The sequence below is a fragment of the Peromyscus eremicus genome, chromosome 2, assembly GCF_949786415.1.
Source record: "Peromyscus eremicus chromosome 2, PerEre_H2_v1, whole genome shotgun sequence".
Taxonomy (NCBI): domain Eukaryota; kingdom Metazoa; phylum Chordata; class Mammalia; order Rodentia; family Cricetidae; genus Peromyscus; species Peromyscus eremicus.
The window spans coordinates 83,215,037-83,232,104 of NC_081417.1; the positions used below are offsets into that span (position 1 = coordinate 83,215,037).

The window sequence follows — 17,068 nt, forward strand, 5'->3', positions numbered from 1 at the left end:
ACTGCTGCTAGAAGCCTGACTGCTTAACCAGCCAAATGCTTCCAGTTTCTGGTCCTCATGCCTTATAAACCTTTCTGCCTTCTACCACCACTCTCTGGGATTAAAGGCTGCTTTCTGCGATTAAAGGCGTGAGTCACCATGCCTGGCTGTTTCCAATGCGGCCTTGAACTCACAGAGATCCAGAGGGATTTCTGTCTCTGGAATGCTAGGATTAAAGGCGTGTGCTAACATTTTCTAGCCTAAGTATCTTGTGGCTTTTCTGTTCTCTGACCCCAGATAAGTTTATTAAGGTACACAATATTTTGGGGAACACAATACCACCACACTTACTTCTTAATGCTAGCTGGATCTGGATTTTATGCTGCTTATTCCTGGTTCCTGTCCCCTGTTGGGGTTACCTCACTATCAAAGGGGTTACAGAGATGGCAGTAGGAAATTCTCAATGGCATCAGTAATAATGTCAGATTTTGTGAGTTTCCTGCAGCAGCATAAACGTGCAGATCCTCTTCTCCTTTCCTGAGGGCATAGACCTGGGCCGGGCACTTTAATAGGTATTTTATTTTGAGACAGTTTTATTTGAGACTGACATGACATTTAGCTGAGGATGATCTTGAAGACCCTGGGTGCCTGGTTCCTATTAATATGTCTACAAACATAAGTCTCACATCTAAGGCTCTAGGGCCATGGCAGAAGGGGAGCAAACAGGTTGTAAGAGCTGGGGAATAAAGACAGTGTGCTCCAGATAGGTCGGGGAAGCTACAAACATGACATCTCAACAGTGCAGCTGATGAAACAGGCCTTCATAATTGCAATTTCAGTTGACACGGCAGTGTGGATGAGCTTAATTTCGCAAGGTCCCAGACATATGCAATCAATAGGAAGAGGAAGAAACAATTTTCTCCAGACACAAGCTACTTGATAGTTTATCCAGTTCCTAGTACCTATAAACATGTACTTACAAACACCATTAAATGGACTCATAGGGTGCACGTACACACACACACACACACACACACACACACACACACACACACACTTGCATGTGTGATAGCAATTGAAGAAGAGATCACAAATTTGAGACGAGTATATAAACACAGGAAAAGTTTTGGGGAAAAGGAAAGAGTACAAATGATGTAAATATAGTACTTTTAGATGAAATGCTAAAAAAAAATGAACGTACGTTTTAAATTAAAAAGAAAAGTTCTGCTTTTCAAACCTCCAACCCCTAAATCCCAAGATTAGAGAGAGGTGTGTGCTACTATAGCCGGTTTATATGCTGCTGAGAATAGAATGCAGGGCCTCCTGCATGCTAGGCAAGCAGTCTACTAACTGACCTATATCCCCGACAGTGTGCTATGCACTTTACTTGACTTATTTCATTCATCTATGGAATGGCCTGGCCATACTTGTTCACCATCATGTTCCCCTTACCTCATGGCAATATCACATACATGAACTTTCTTAAGATTCTATTTTCTCTCCTGTAAAATGACATTACTGTGACGTACATGAGACAATTTATTAAAAAGAAATAGACTGACACAAGGAAATCTCAATAAATCCAGTACGGTTTCATCTGTTCCTTTCCTTGTTCTTCCTTCCTTCTTTCCCATTTCTGCCATGAACTCTCAGAACAGCACACCTGCAGACTTTGGGAGCATCAAGTTCTATTTGGGTGTTTGATGGATGGGAAACTGAGGCTGTGACTTGAGTAACTAAATGAAATGATATCCAGGAGGAGCAGACAAGGCTTAGGACTTCCAGAAACCACGTCATATCTCAGTTGGCTATACCCTCCCTATCTCCCTTCCTTCCTGGGAGCCTCACTCTAACACCAGTTCTCACCTAGTGCTGACAGTGTGTGCTTCCCTGTAATTGCCTCTACGCTCTAGGAGAGTTAGATACAGGCACCCCATGAAGATGCTGTTGCCTTCACCTGTGGAACCCCAGCTGACTGTCTAGAGCCTCCAGGTCATGTTTTTCTCAGTGTGGATCTGCTGTGCAGGCTCAGAGGTCCCACCCCGCTGACATTATGCCTGCCCTATAAAGCCTTGCCATCCTTCTCAGGTCATTCTGGCTACAAATTCTTCTGAGGCTGATTAAGTACGGATCAATGTGTCTGCAGTGTTTACTTTTCCTGAGTAGCAGGTCCTGTGAGTGCAGCTGCCAGCGTGCAGAGGGCTGTGTTTGTAGGAAAAGCTATCTTTAGACAAAAGGCAGAGGACAGTGAAAGTTAAAGCAGTGCTACAATGTTCCTAGGAGGCCAGGACAACCGAATTCATCATCACACTGAAAATGTCTGCTTTTTTCTCTTCTAGAAACAAGCTCAATTTCTGGGCCAGGGCACTGGAAAGTGACCATGAGTGGCACGAGGCTCAAGTACTGACATGGCATGCTGAGCTACCTGTTGCTGAACTGGGCATACAACGGCCTCACTTGAGGAGAACCCCCTTTGCACATTGAATCCTCACAAGAGCCTAAGGGAGATCAGAAACACAGCTACTGGACTTGCTCTCCTTTAACCGTGAATGGCTCCGATCACAGAAGGAAAGGGCAACGCAGCTCCAATCTGGCAGAGCAAAAATTGAATCCTGCACCTGCTAATTCTGAAGTCTAGGCACATCCTAAAAGCAAATGAGTGTTTTGTCTAGAAATAATTTCAAACTTACAGACTGTTGCAAGGATTAGAAAAGTTAAGAGCATCCATATGTCATTGCCGAGCTCTACCTATTAGCATTTCATCTCATTTGCTTTTGTCATTTAAGATTGGTATTTTTAACCTCCGGGAAACGCTTTCCTCCTCTAAACTTTAGTCCTTGTTTGTGTACAATGAAATACTTTCATGAATTGTGCACATATGTGTGTGTTTGTGTTCATGGACATGTACATTGAAGTGTTTGCTGTACGGGATCATAAGGAAAATTCATATATCCATTCATCATCACATAAGGCCATTCATCATCACATAAGGCCATTCATCACCACATAAGGCTTTGCTTACAATTCAAAAGTTCTTAGCAAGAGAAAATCCCAGTTTAAGAATCTCCAGATTCTGGGGCTGGGGATACAGCTCATTAGTTAGGAACATTTGTTGTTCTTGCAGAGGACCTGGGTTCAGTCCCTAGCATTCATATAGTGGTTCACAACCACCTTTAACTCCAGTTTTAAGGGATCTGATATCCTCTTTTGACCTATGCAGGCACCAGCCACTCATGTAGTGTACATACGTACATACATGCAGGCAAATATTCATACATAAAAATAAAACAAATAAATGTTTTTTTTTAAAGTTACCAAATTAAAACAAGCAACTAAAAGTAAGAAAAAAATAAAGCCAAACTGACTCATTTATGCTCTGGTTCTCTCTGCTAAACTCATCAGCAGCACTTAGTAATGGGCATCAGATGGCGAATCAGAAAGACCAGATCCCTAGAAGTAACTGAACAACTAGCATATGAGCATGGTCCAAGGAAGGAGAGGGATCGACTTAAGACCACTCAGCCACAGCGGAGAGGTGAACTGGGAGTCCCATTTTGGGTACTTCCATAGCTGAAACAATTCAGCAGCTCAGACAGAACCATTGTGTCTCCTGATCAGCACTGTGCCTGGGGCTGGACTCGCCATCTGCACTTTTCATTTGGACCTTCAATTATATGCTAGCTTATTCTGATCAGCATCACTTCCTGTGTGAGCTGCAACTCAGTTCCCTGGAGGTTATACCAACTCTGACGGTGGGGCTCAGGCTCCGTTTCCCAGATGGCCCAGCTCCATGTTTCACCTGCATTTGTGAGTAACCAATGTTACTAGATTGAGCATGAGATTCAGACTTGATGGCATGGTATCAATATCCCTGAATGATTAACAGGAAAATGGAGGCCTTGCAAGGATATAGGCTTCCTACAAGTCACTAAACTGGTACTGGTGAGGTACAGACTTCGGTGCACATCTGACTCCAAGTCCAGCATTCCATGCTGCATGCAGAAGTATTTCCAGCTAATAAGATAAAATCCTGTCCAGTATCAGCCTATCATTTCAACGCCATCATTAGCTAATTCTGTGGACTACCATGACAATGGCAAGCCTCAAACAACTGTTATCTCAGATGGATATTTATTTGACAAAACATGGCATTGTTTGCTTGTCAAACAGACTCTTTAGACAGCATAGTCATATAATATGAGGTCGATTCATTTCACCAAGCACTGAGAAATTTCCAAACTGCTTTCTGGACTAGATGTTCAGGTCAGGCTACTTGTTAGATGTAGGTTTAGGGCAGAAGTCAACTAACTATGGCCTATGGATAAATTTGGATCAGCATACTATGGAAAATAAAGCTTTACTGAAACACATTTATTTACACATGTTCATTTATATGCTGTCCATGAGTCTCTTCATAGAATGACGGTGAAGTTGAGTAGTTCTAACAGAATGTAGAGCCTGCAGTGCTGAACATGCTTACTTACTGGCCATTTACCAAAAAAAGTATTGCTGATCATATATTTAGGAAATGCTAACACACACACACACACACACACACACACACACACACACACCTCTGTTACTCTTGGCATTTCTTCATCTACCATGTGATAGCTACACTTTCCTATCTTGTAATGAAGTCTACTGGGACAATAATTTGTCCTTCCACAACAGTCTTACAAATAGCTTGGATTGCATCCCACAAATCTCTTTTTTCCATAGATGCAATTGGTAAAAGTGAGATGTTGTTGTTGTTGTTGTTGTTGTTGTTGTTGTTGTTGTAGTTGTTGATTTAGTTTGGAACAGAGAATGATGATTTAAGTGAATGGAAAAACACAGAAAGAAAAATACATCATTAAGCACCTTTGGATGCTTTCTCTTCATGGACTTGCTTGATGTGTGAAGGACATCTTAATAGCTTGACTTTATACAAAGGGAAGTGTCCAGAAGTTAGTCTCACCCAGACCAGAGAGATGACTTGATATCCAAGCTTATAGTCAGGTCTGGCAGAATTGAACACCAATTCTATGTCTCTAATGAGAAATGTTAACAGAGAGAACTGTGTACCTGTCAGAAGTGTTGTAAATATTCCCTCTTCTCTCATTCCTTGTTCCTCCCTCAGACATCAGCCTCAGGTGTATAATGTTCTAATGCAAGGTCTCAGGTCTCAGTACATCCACCAAGAATGGCTCATATTCTAACCTTGTACGAAGAACACAAGTTTAAAGAGTCCATCTTTCCACATTAATACTTGGTGCTCCCACCAATCTTAGGCATGACTTTCTCTGGTGAACTGAAGTAGAGAAATATAAAGGGCCAGGGCCTCATTTTCACTCACCAGGAGCAGGAAGGAGAAGGAAAGGGAAGAGGATACCCACTTGTCAGAAATAGGAATGGAGTATAATGAAGAGAGGCATACAAGAAAGTAGCAGCCACCTTGTGCCTTCATAATCACTCCTATCACTGTGTCATTTCTTTCATTCATTTTTTTTCTCATTACTCATTTATTCAAAATTGCCATCAGTATCTACTGTGACCCATGCCTGCATTTGGTTCTGGGGGAGGCAATTGGACATGGTCTTCTTATCATCATGAAGTCTCCAGTTCTATGGAGAACATAAACTTACCTTGAAATTCCTAAATAAATGTCCAAATACTATGGTATAGAGTCTATAAAGTGGGAAGTTGACAAGATCTGCTAAAGAGTAAAACATGGAAATTCTCTGTGGTGTAGAAGAGCTATGTAGAAGATGTCATTTAAGTGCAGATATCAGAGTGAGTGACACCAGTCAGAGCAGAGCAGAAGAGAGCATTACAGGAGAGCGTGTGTGTGTGTGTGTGTGTGTGTGTGTGTGTGTGTGTGTGTCTGTCTGTCTGTCTGTCTGCCTGTCTGTCTCTGTCTCTGTCTGTGTCTGCACATGAAAGCAAGCCAGAGGCAGGAATGCTAGGAAGATATTTCCTAGGACAATAGAGCAAGAAGCCCTTGGAACGCTGTGGAAACAATACCAAAACCACTGCTTTGGTTTGGAGATGGGTTAGTAACCTATTGTGTAAAGTCCTAAATGCAACAGGAAAGCTTTGGCATCTTCCAAATAAGCAACACACTTCTCATTTACATTTTTAGAATGATTACTCTGGATACAGGATAGGGGATGGGTTGCACTGTATGGAGAAAGACCTTCACGGGGAAGCTTTTGGCAGATTCTAAACCACTAGTTCACAACCTTCCTAATGCTGTGGCCCTTTAATACAGTTCCTCATGTTGTGGTGACCCCCCACCACCATAAAATTGTTTCACTGCTACTTCACAACTGTAATTGTGCTACTGTTATGAATCATAATGTAAATATCTGATACGCAGGATATTTGATATGTGACCACTCTGGGGTCAAGACCAGAGGATGAGAGGAGGCAGGTATCCCAGACTGTAGATGTAACCAACCTTCTTATTAAATAAGAAACACAGAAGCAATGCAAAGAAGAAAGCCAAGAGGTCAGAGCTAAGAGTTAAAACCTTACCCTTCCTCCTGTGGTGGTCCTACCTCTCTGAACCAGAGCTACTCCTCTGTTAAAGTCTTTATATAGAGTTCCTGTTCTGCCTTCTCATTGTTTGTAAACCCAACCACATGACCGCCTCGTCAGGGCCTGTCTGTACAGGCCTCCAGGTTTTCTATGATTGGTATTGAAATTAAAGGCATGTGTATCTAATACTGGCTGCATCCCTGAACACACAGAGACTTACCTAGCTCTGCCTACCAAGTGCTGAGATCACAAGCGTACGCCATCACTGCCCTGCTTTCCTATGGCTTGCTAATAGCTCTGACCCCCGGGGCAACTTTATTTACTAACATACAAATAACATTTTAATACAAATAAAATATCACCATACCAGACCACAACAGAAGAGAAGAGAATGGAGAATGTAAAAGACATCACCATTATCTCACTTAACTTATGAGGCTAATTGTCAGATTATTCTCTCATTTCAGAGATGAGAATGTTGATAGTGTAGGCTCATAGTCAGCAGATGAGAAGAGGTAAAGACATGTCTGATGTCTAGGTAACTTTTCAGCCTGAACATTAAAAACGGAAGCCCCTACCCTTTTTCCATCTCATTCTTCATTCAAAGTTAGGATAACAAAAATGTTCAGACTGGCTACACTTTGCTTTCTCATCTTCCATCATCTTTGTCAATAGCACGACAGCCCAGTGCTAGGCCCCTTGGAAGAACTTAGCCAGTGTAAACCAGTGTAGACTGAGTGCTTAAATAGTCCTGGTAAACCTCCTCTTAGTGCCTGAGGAAATGAGGCTCAAATATGGGAAACAACTCGTTCAAGGTCACACAGGAAAGCAGTGGCAACCGTTGAACCCCACTGGTCCTGTTGTCCTCAAATAGCCCCAGAAATCTCACATTTTTTCTTCCTGGGCACTTCAAAGATGGCAGTAGTCGAGTGCCACGTGCTTCTTGATTCGGGAAAAGAGCACATATCTTATTTTTAGATGAATATGAAGAGGGCACAGTGAGTTAATATGGAATCCCAAATGCTACGAGAGAGCTGTTTCTTACAGCACAGGGATTTGCCTTTCCTGGTATTTTTATCTGTTTCTCCTTGACTTCCTTATACTGCAGCTTTTGCTTCCAAGCCTGACTGGCTCACACATGCTGGGAAGACCACAGGGAACTTCTGACTCACTGCATTTGCTGAGGAGGAGCTTGGATCACAGCCACAGAGATGGAGGGAGTGCGGGGATGGTGGGGAAGAGGAAGGTTAGAAGCATAGTCCGCCCAGATGGCTGAAGCCATCCCTGTGTCTGTGGCACACACCCTTGAGAAACAATGAATAGAAAGGCCTTGGGCCAAAGATTCACAATGACAGAGCCTAAAGCAAGCACATTCAGTGAAGAGGGATTCGCACCAATGCATAGAAAAGAGAGAAGGGAGCTCCAACCCTGGATTTGCCCAGGTCCTGCTCTCCCTGCTAGGGTTCCATGTTTCAGAGAATAGAAGCCTGGGGAACTGGATCTTAACTAATGTCAAATAATGACTTAACCTGGAAGAGAAGTGAGATTCCCTTCTCCCTAGACACACTCAATCCAGAGGTCCTTCCTCAGTTGTCTAGCTCTGTTTCAATGTCTTTAATCCACCCTTGTATCTGCCTAAATTCTTTACAGATTATTAATCAATTCTAATCTATAGTACTCTCTTATAACCTCATTGTGTAGTTCAGGGAATTAATGCACAGTGATGTCCAAGTTACAAGTTTAATATGATACTAGTAAGTATCAGGGATAGAATTTGAACTCAGGTAGCCTAGTATCAGAATCCATATTCTTAATACCGTATTCTGTTGTTCTGGCAGCCCTGAGGACTCTTGGAACTTGCTTGGTTCACTTTTACAGCATGTATTTTCCACTATAATGTGTTGAGTGCTGAAGACTCATCACCTCCTTTACTTAGTATATGAAGAGCAAAGAGGGGCCACAGCCCTTGCATGCATAACAGTCGCATCTGAAGAACTGGACATTTGATGCTAAGCTCTCTGGGTTGGAACAGAGGCTTTGCCATGCCCTGGCCAACATTATGTCTTCAATGAAAGATTAGTAGTAGCAGCCTCAGGAATAGCAGGAAGACTGACAGCCTCAACAAAGTCAAGTGCATTATCAAAAATGCAATGTCAAGACCAGTGTCACTGGCTGGTGATCCAGCACAAAGGGAGGGAAGTATGCTCTGGGGTCTAATATGAATTTCTTGCCTCATTTGATTCTGTTTCTCACTATGTCTTTTTTCCTTGCTGATTTTCATCAGTGAATAGCTTCATGTTATTATATAGTACAACCTCCACATGGACAAGGATTTTGAAACTTGCACTTGGTTTTGTCCCCATGTGGTTGCGGCTTGTAGAACTGTTTGTGGTATGTAGCAAGGAGGGGAGAAGAGAAGGAAAGATTCACTAGGAAATGCCTGAATAATGAGTAGAAAAGGAAGAAGAGGGGGAAAGAAGGGAAGATGAGAAGAGAATAAAATAAAAGATGGAAGGGACAGAGGAATAAGAGAAAAAAGAGATAAAAGAAATGCGAAGATAATCGAGTAAATATGGGATCTTGCAAAGGAAGAGAAATATGTTCCAGGACCTAGAAGTGGAGGAAGAAGATTAATATTAATGGGAGATAAGTAGGAGAGATGAAGCCAGTGGCTTTGGCACTGGTTTAGCAAGCAGGGCTAGGGAAGGAGGAAGAAGATGCTACAGCCCTGTTACCCTCACTATCCTGAGAACACAATCAGGCCTTCTGGAGTATCTGGGGGCACTGAGCCAAATCATTCATCTCAAGTCCTGTTGCTTGCCTTTGCTTTTCTTTTTTAAGTTTAACTCCAATTTATAGGGTGCATGCTCAGTGATGGATGTTTTTCCAATTAGCTGTAAATAGCCCAGTCCTTCTGAGGAGACCCACCATTCCCTGGTTCTAATTTTGTCTATGGGATTGGAGGAGGGAGAAGACAAGTTAAGAATCATTGATCACCAACTTCTAAATCTTCAGTGCAATAGCATCGCAGTGCTACAATGTGGGATGGACTGAGAAGCAGGATCTATTATTTTAAGGGTTGTAGAGGCTGAAAATTTACCCTAGGGGAAGTGTCAATGAAAGTACTTCCCATATGGAGCCCTTTTTCATGGCTGGTACCAAGGGTAGGAAGACTAGGATCGAAGAAATGAGAATTGAAGTCACATTAATAATGTCTACCTCGATTTTCCCCTTGCACTGTGATGACTTTTTATATAATGTGCTAAAAATCAATAGCCATCTCCAAATGGCAGCTGCAGCCATTACAAGGCCCATTCTACAGATGAAGGAATGTAAATATCTTGCCTAAGGGCAAAATGTGCCCAAAGGTATGTGATTCATGCCATTACTATGAAATGTCCATCGTGAACACATGTTCATGCCCCAGGCAACTCTTCAGCTTCTTTCTGTACAAACGTGGTGGATGGTAGAAATTCTGACGTGTATCTATAACCCACCAATATTTGTGATTAACTATAGTTCTCATAATGACAGTCAATACAAGGTGACAGGCATGCCTTCGCCTGTAATATAGGACTCTCCTTTCATTAAGTGATCAAAGCCTGTCAATCTGTACCAATCCTTGGTGTTTAATACATGATTACACTGCAGGATCTCTTCTCCAAAAACTACTTCACATTTGCTAATTTTCTAGCCTTGGGTAATACTCAGAGATGAGGAATTGCTTTTATATATGTCCTCCTGAAATATGCTGTTTTCTTATATACACCACTGAATCATGAGAGAACTATGGACTTCAGCTGCAGGTGCAGGCCTGTAATGATTCTTGTTCCAGCATTTTCATATCCCTTATATCGTTTGTCATTGTGATGAATAAATGTTGAAGACACTCTTTAGTAGGTCACACAATGAATGCCTTGTTGACAGGGGCCAACCACAGAACTTTCAGATCTAGGGAAACAAGCTATCATGGACAAATGTTAAATTCTATCCCATAGAACCTATATATTTACACTTGAGAATACTCCCTTTACACTTTTGCTGCTAAGAATTTGGAAATTAAATTGATAGTTCATGCTAAGAACTGCCCCGATATCCATAGTATGGATTACCCTCCACACATCCTCACATAAATATGATTTATTTTTAGCACCAATTTCCTTTCAACGTGATTGTATTTTTTTATATATTTAAATTTCAATATGCATACATTTAGGGGAAATTGTCTCTAATTATTTTGGGGAACGATGTAGGACAGGGAATAAATGAGAAATGGAAAAGAAAAGGCAGGATTGAAGGTCAACAGTGTGATCAGGCCTGGGGACGCTGAGTTCAGTGCACAATGTGTTGAAACAGATTTACATTTCGAATTTATCATGAAATCTGTTCCCTGAACTTTGTAAATACACATGGCGGTTCTGGAACCTTCCCAAGGCCTCGATTACCTTTGCTGCGGCGGCGACTGCGGTACTGCTCTGTGTAGAATGTCAGCTGTGTTTCATCATCCGCTTCTGAGCCCGATGTCCCCTTGGTTCTCCCAAAGCTGATTCCCCCTGCAGAGAAGCACCATCAATCAGTAAGCTCTGGAGGACTCCAGAAGCTTGTTAAACCCTCAGTCATCCTGAAGACCTACAGCACCATCCTCAGGCTTCTCACTGCTGATCCTTGGTGATCCAGGAGTTGGCATGATTAATCGGCAGTGAGGAAGATCTGGGTTCTAATCATGGTTCAGCAGCTTCCAAGGTATATGACCTTGAGGTACCATCTCACCTTTCTGAGCTCTGAGCTATTTCTAAAACAAGAGAAGTAACTCTTAACCTCTTAACGGATTTGCTTTGAAGATGAGAAAGAAATATGACAGGTAACAAAAGAGGTCCACAGTGTGTACTAAATAATGGCAAATTACTATTTATATATATGATGATCTTAACTCTTAGAAAAATTCTCCAGACAGCTTAATTTTACATATGTTTCAAACAAGGACTTAGGATATTCCAGGCTCAAAGCCTGACACAGAGACACAAAGATAAATGCCATTCGGCCCTTACCAGCCAGGGTATCATATGCTAGTCAGGGGGACAAATGGGATCCTTAGGAGCCTTAAACTTAATTCATGGCTTATGTTTTCCACACAACGAGATGCTAGGAATATGGGAAAGAGCAATTCATTTTAATTTGGAGGACCCAGGAAAGCTTTATGGAGGATTGAAGATTTAAGTCATGGTTTGAAGGATAGATGGGGCTTTGGCACTAGAAAAAGGTGTTTCCAGGAGCCGCCTTGCGAAGCATCCCTGAGGACAGGGAGTTGGGCAGATACAGGCAACATCAAACCCAGGACTGACTAAAAATGAGGGGCTCATACCACACTATGAGAGGCTTGAGTGTTCCACCAAGGTGGGTGGGGGTGGTGTGGTGGGGCCTTTTCTTTAACTGTCACAGAAGGTCCCAGAGCAAGAAAATGAATTAATTATATGTGTGAACCAGAAAGGATACTCTGGGCACCCAGGTATTGGAATGTGTGCCAGGCTGAGTGAGCAGGTAGAAGGCATTGCTGTGACCAAAAGAAAGAACAGGTACAAGATGAAATGGGAACATGTACAGAGTGGATGGGAAAGGGGGATTACTGTAAGAAAGACTGCAGAGATCTATTCAGGGGAACATGCAGGAGAGAAGGACAATGATTAATAGGCCATAAATAATTGATTATGAAAAGAATAATGAAAAAGAACTAGCAAGAACAGTACCCAGATACTGAAAAATCTTTGACTCTGAATGGAGGAGTTCAGGAGTTATTATTCTTAATCTTTATGATTTTGAGTTTTGTATTTGCTTACTTATTTGTTTTTATTTGTTAGTGAGCTAAGGAGTGAGTGGGTTAATGAGTTGAGTCAGGTTTTTAAGATGATATCTTTCTATGTAGCTCATTCTGGCCTTAAAGTTTGATCCACCTCCTCTGCCTCCCAAATGCTGGGATTACAGGCATGAGGAGTCATGCCTGGTACTATTTTTAAGAATTTTTTTAAAGATAAGACAGTGAAAGATGTGGATTAAGCGACTGAGAAATTTTATACCTAGAGGGGAATCAAGGAGGTCAGAGATCCAGAGTATAGTGAGGACAGGGATGTGGACAGGGGAAAGAGGGGTTTTTAAGAAATAGTACATCAGTTGTAAAAATAATAGACTACCTCCAGGGAGACTGAAGAATCTGGTAAAAGAAGTTTTCCTGGTTAGAAAATTAAGTGACTGCAGAATGAGGAAAGAGGGAGGCTACTCTACCTTATAAATCTTTTGTATCTTTTGAATCAAACACCATGCAGCCCATTACCCACTCAAAAGTTCCACCTGAGGAAAAGAAAAGCATAGATTACAGGAAAATGTTATTCGATTCACAAAAGGATTTCCTCTGTAATTTCCTTGGGCAGGGATTTGCAATGGCTTTCACTCCACTGACATTACACTTGCAGACACGATGCCCACATCATGGTGCTGTACTTTTACTCATTCCAGCAATGTTGCTGGCAGATTTGTATACACGACAGCATGAAATCCTCAGGGGGATATACTCATTAAAGAGGGATAATTTAATTAAAAATCTAGATAATTATTCTAACTTGATTTCCGAGTCTGTGATCAAACAATTTGACAATTCAGAGAAGGAAAGGATTTATTTCACCTTACAGGTTACAATCTATCACTGAGGAAAGTTGGGCCAGGAACCCCAAAAGGAATTTGAAGCAGAAACCATGGAGAAATTACAAATTGCTGGCTCACTTGCTGTCTTGGTCAGGCTCAGGTAGATTCTTCATACAGTCTGTGACCATCTTCTTAGAGAATGGTGCCACGCACAGTGGGCTGAGCCCTCCAGTAGCAGTTAATCAAAAGACAATCATGTACACACATACCCAGAGACAACAAATCTGAGGAAGACAATTACAAAATTGAGAAGATCCTTTCAGGTAATTCTAGGCTATGTCAAGTTGACAGTTAATCCTAAGGAAGACTATAATAAAGCAAAGACATAAGAACATGCTGGGGCAAAGCTACTTGCCTAAATTAGGGATGTAGCTGAAAATTAAGAGAATGAGTCTTCAGTGCTTAGCCTTCTTGTCCTGAATATGGGGTCTCTAGTATTCAAATTGGCCTCCGTGCTGGATAGTTTTACATCTGTATAATGCATGCTAATGTCATTTGAGAGGAGGGAACCTCAATTAGGAAAATAACTCTGTAAGACTCCATAAGACTGAGCTGTAGTCAAGCCTGTAGGGTGTTTTCTTACTTATTGATTGATAGGGGAGGGCCCAACCCATTGTGGGTGATGTCATCCCTGGTCCTAGGTTCTGTAAGAAAACAGGCTGAGCAAACCATGAGGAGCAAGCCAGTAAGCAACACTCCTTTATGGCTTCTGCATCAGCCCTTGCCTCCAGATTGCTGCCCTGTTTGAGTTTGTGTCCTGGCTTCCTTCAGTGATGGACTACAGTGTGGAAGTGTAAGCCCAATAAACCCTTTCCTCCCCAACTTTCTTTGTGGTCATGGAGTTTTATCGAAGCAATAGTAACTCTAACAAATAGCCTCATTGAAACATCTCCAGAGGGAACCTTTGAAAACAGTTTAGTATCAAGGTGCCAGGTCTTGTGTGATGAGTATTCCTTACCTCCTTCCAAAGACAGAAAGGTTTTGAGAAAGAGCTGCTAGGGATCCTTTGGAGTTCTGGAAGTAGCTGAACAGCAACAAGACCAGTAGGACTTTAAAAGTTACCATCAAAATACTCCATTGTCATTAAGATGAAACAAAAAAAAGGAAGAAGTATGTGGGAGAGAAGGAGGGCTTTTCTTCATCTACTTATTTCTCAGCCAGAGAGAAATGAAGATATTTGACAAAGCAACTTCAAGGACCAGGGGGAGCATCTTCCTACTATCTGGCATATTATGGGCAGCAGAGTAAAAGGGAGTATCGCAGGGCTATAGGACTGTATCAGGCCCTCTCCTGTCCCTTAGAACCATGCCCTAATTTTTAGCCAACCCAGTGAAACTCTTATTCCTTGCACTTCCTACCCATGACTCTACCTCCCTTCCTACCTGATTTTACATTTCTTCCTTTGGCAAAAAAATGATCTGCTCTGCTCTCACTGTAGTGAATTTATATGGTATACACTATTCAGACAGAATTGCCTCCCTACTGGGATATGCTAGTGAGGGTGACAGAAAAGTTACTAGACAATTCTATGGTAATAAGAAAAACTACACCAGCATAGTGCTATTTATCTACAGGACTTTGGGCAAAGCCTTTAACACATGCTCATGTTATCCCCAGGAGAGCCATAAGAGGCAACACACTGTTTTCATTCTCATTGACATGGATGAGAACTTGAAGGCACAGGACTATTAAGTGATGTGATATGTACAGGATCATACAGTTTATAAGTAATAGAACCACAATTCCAGTCTCAAAAGTGGTTCTAAAGTCTATTCTATTAGGCTCTGTGCTGGTCTGCAATAAGATATAAACAAATACCTCATTTAATGGCCACATCCATTCTAATGACAGCATCAGAAAACCTTTTTATATAAATAGTGTGAAGCAAGGTAGTAAGTGGGTAATTGGGGCTGCAGTTGAATCTGTCTCCCTCCAAAGTCAGGGTGATAACTAGAATACCACGGAGAAGGTGTGTGTTTGGGAGTGTGTATGTGTGTGCATGTGCATATGTGCATGCTAATTTTGTGGATTTCTGTGTGAGAGCAAGGAATCCAAAAGCTAAGCACTGTGGATTAGCAGGTCTTTTCCTTCATCCTAGCATGAGAAGATGTTTTCCACATCTCCCAGCTTCTTCTCTGGGGTTTGCAATAGTAACTCCCCTAACAAGTCTAATCAGCTTAGGAAGATATTTGTACTTATCCATCCTTCCATATGCCTCAGAACACAGAGACCATGCCTTGTGAACTTCCAAGAAGGATAGTTGCTATTCATCCTCAAACTTCCTCTGACTTTTCCCTTTCTGTAAGTATTAAGGGATTTAATTTCAGAGTGGAAATTGAGGTTCAGCATGGTTGCTTGCTTTTCAGTCTGTCTGGTAGAAGTATAATGTAAGCCACATATACCTAAGCATTCTAATAAGCACATTTAAAACGTAAAAATAAGGGCTGGAGAGATGGTTCAGTGGTTGTGAGCACTGGCTGTTCTTCCAGAAGAATGTGGTTCAATTCCCAGCACCCACAATGTGGCTCACAACCATCTGTGACTCCATTCCTAGGGGATCAAATGCCCTTTTCTGGTCTCTGTGGGAACTGCACACTCATGGTGCACAGACCTACATTCAGCAAACATGAATATGTATAAAATAAAAGTAAATACAATCTAAAATGTTAAAAATAATTGGATTGACTTAATTTTTCATGATCCATTTCAACAAACATGAACATATTATGTCCACATGTAATCAAGTGCAACTTAACACCAAAATATTTTATTTATTTGTTTATAATAAGTCTTTAAAACTGAGTCTGTATGTCATGTTTGCAGCATGTTTCCAAATAAAGAACACATATTTCATGTACCCACCACACTGGAAAGCACAATTCTTGAGGCACTTGTACAGCAAATACTATGGCAGAGAATAATTTGGGCCAAGAACTGGACACAGGAGAAAGATGAATAAGCCACATGCCTCATAAGTTGCAATTTTTGTATGTGAATTACATAAAGGAAGATGAAGATGAGAGTCCATTACACAACATTAACCACAGCCCTTGCTCTTAATGCTCTTGGTTCTAGCTGGTTTCACATTGGTTTAATTCAGGAGCCTTGAGAGGTTGTATATATCAGTAGAAGGAAATTAAGTTATTGGCATCAGATATGAGTTATAAGACTATGTCTCACTCATTTGCTGTGTGAACTTGGGCAAGGTTCTTAACTCCTCTGAATTCATGTTTGACTGCCAGCTCAGATGGTCATCTTTGGCAAAGTATTACATTGCACGTGAACAATTAGCACTGAGACCAAAAGCTTGAGAATGGGGGCACCTCACTTTCTTAATATTTACTTGGCTGCATTAGAAGGAAAGGAAAAGCTGATGCCAGGTAGCCACTCTTCCACTGTGACATCCCAGAAAGGTGGCAGCTATCCAAGGTCCATAGCCACTGAGTATCCATATAATCTGAAGAGGTGAGATGCCAATTGTAGACTGACTTGGGGTGACTCACATGGGTGGTAAAGGGCTCCCATTGCTGCTGTTTTGATATAAAATTGATGATTTAGTGCTCTAAGGTGGAGCCATTAATTACTCAGGACTGCTCTAGGATTTCCACTTAGAGACTGGAAAAAGAACAGAAGAGGCCATCTGTCTGCCAAAACCAGTGGCTTCTGACTTTACTCTTTAAGCTCCCAATTCTCTGTTCTGGGTGGTCTGTGATGGAGCCACCAAGATGTTAGCCTAGGCAGTTACCACAGGACAACTAGTGCTGTGCAAGGCACTTTACATGTGAAAATGCATCTGCACCTCAAAAGGTCTGACAGGTAAGGGTAATTTCCAATTTTAGTGACAGACAAATCAACATTCAGATCTGCACAACAG

General features: G+C 41.6%; 1 protein-coding gene across 2 annotated transcripts in view; it reads right to left on the reverse strand.

Annotated features, from left to right (window-relative positions):
* The window catches only part of Astn2 (astrotactin 2), a 968,023-nt gene that overhangs the window by 642,518 nt on the left and 308,437 nt on the right, over positions 1 to 17,068 (reverse strand). For both annotated transcript variants that reach the window (XM_059254463.1, XM_059254462.1), the window contains exon 5: positions 10,947 to 11,054. In XM_059254463.1, the coding sequence (XP_059110446.1) occupies positions 10,947 to 11,054 (108 nt within the window). The remainder of the gene's footprint in view (positions 1 to 10,946; positions 11,055 to 17,068) is intronic.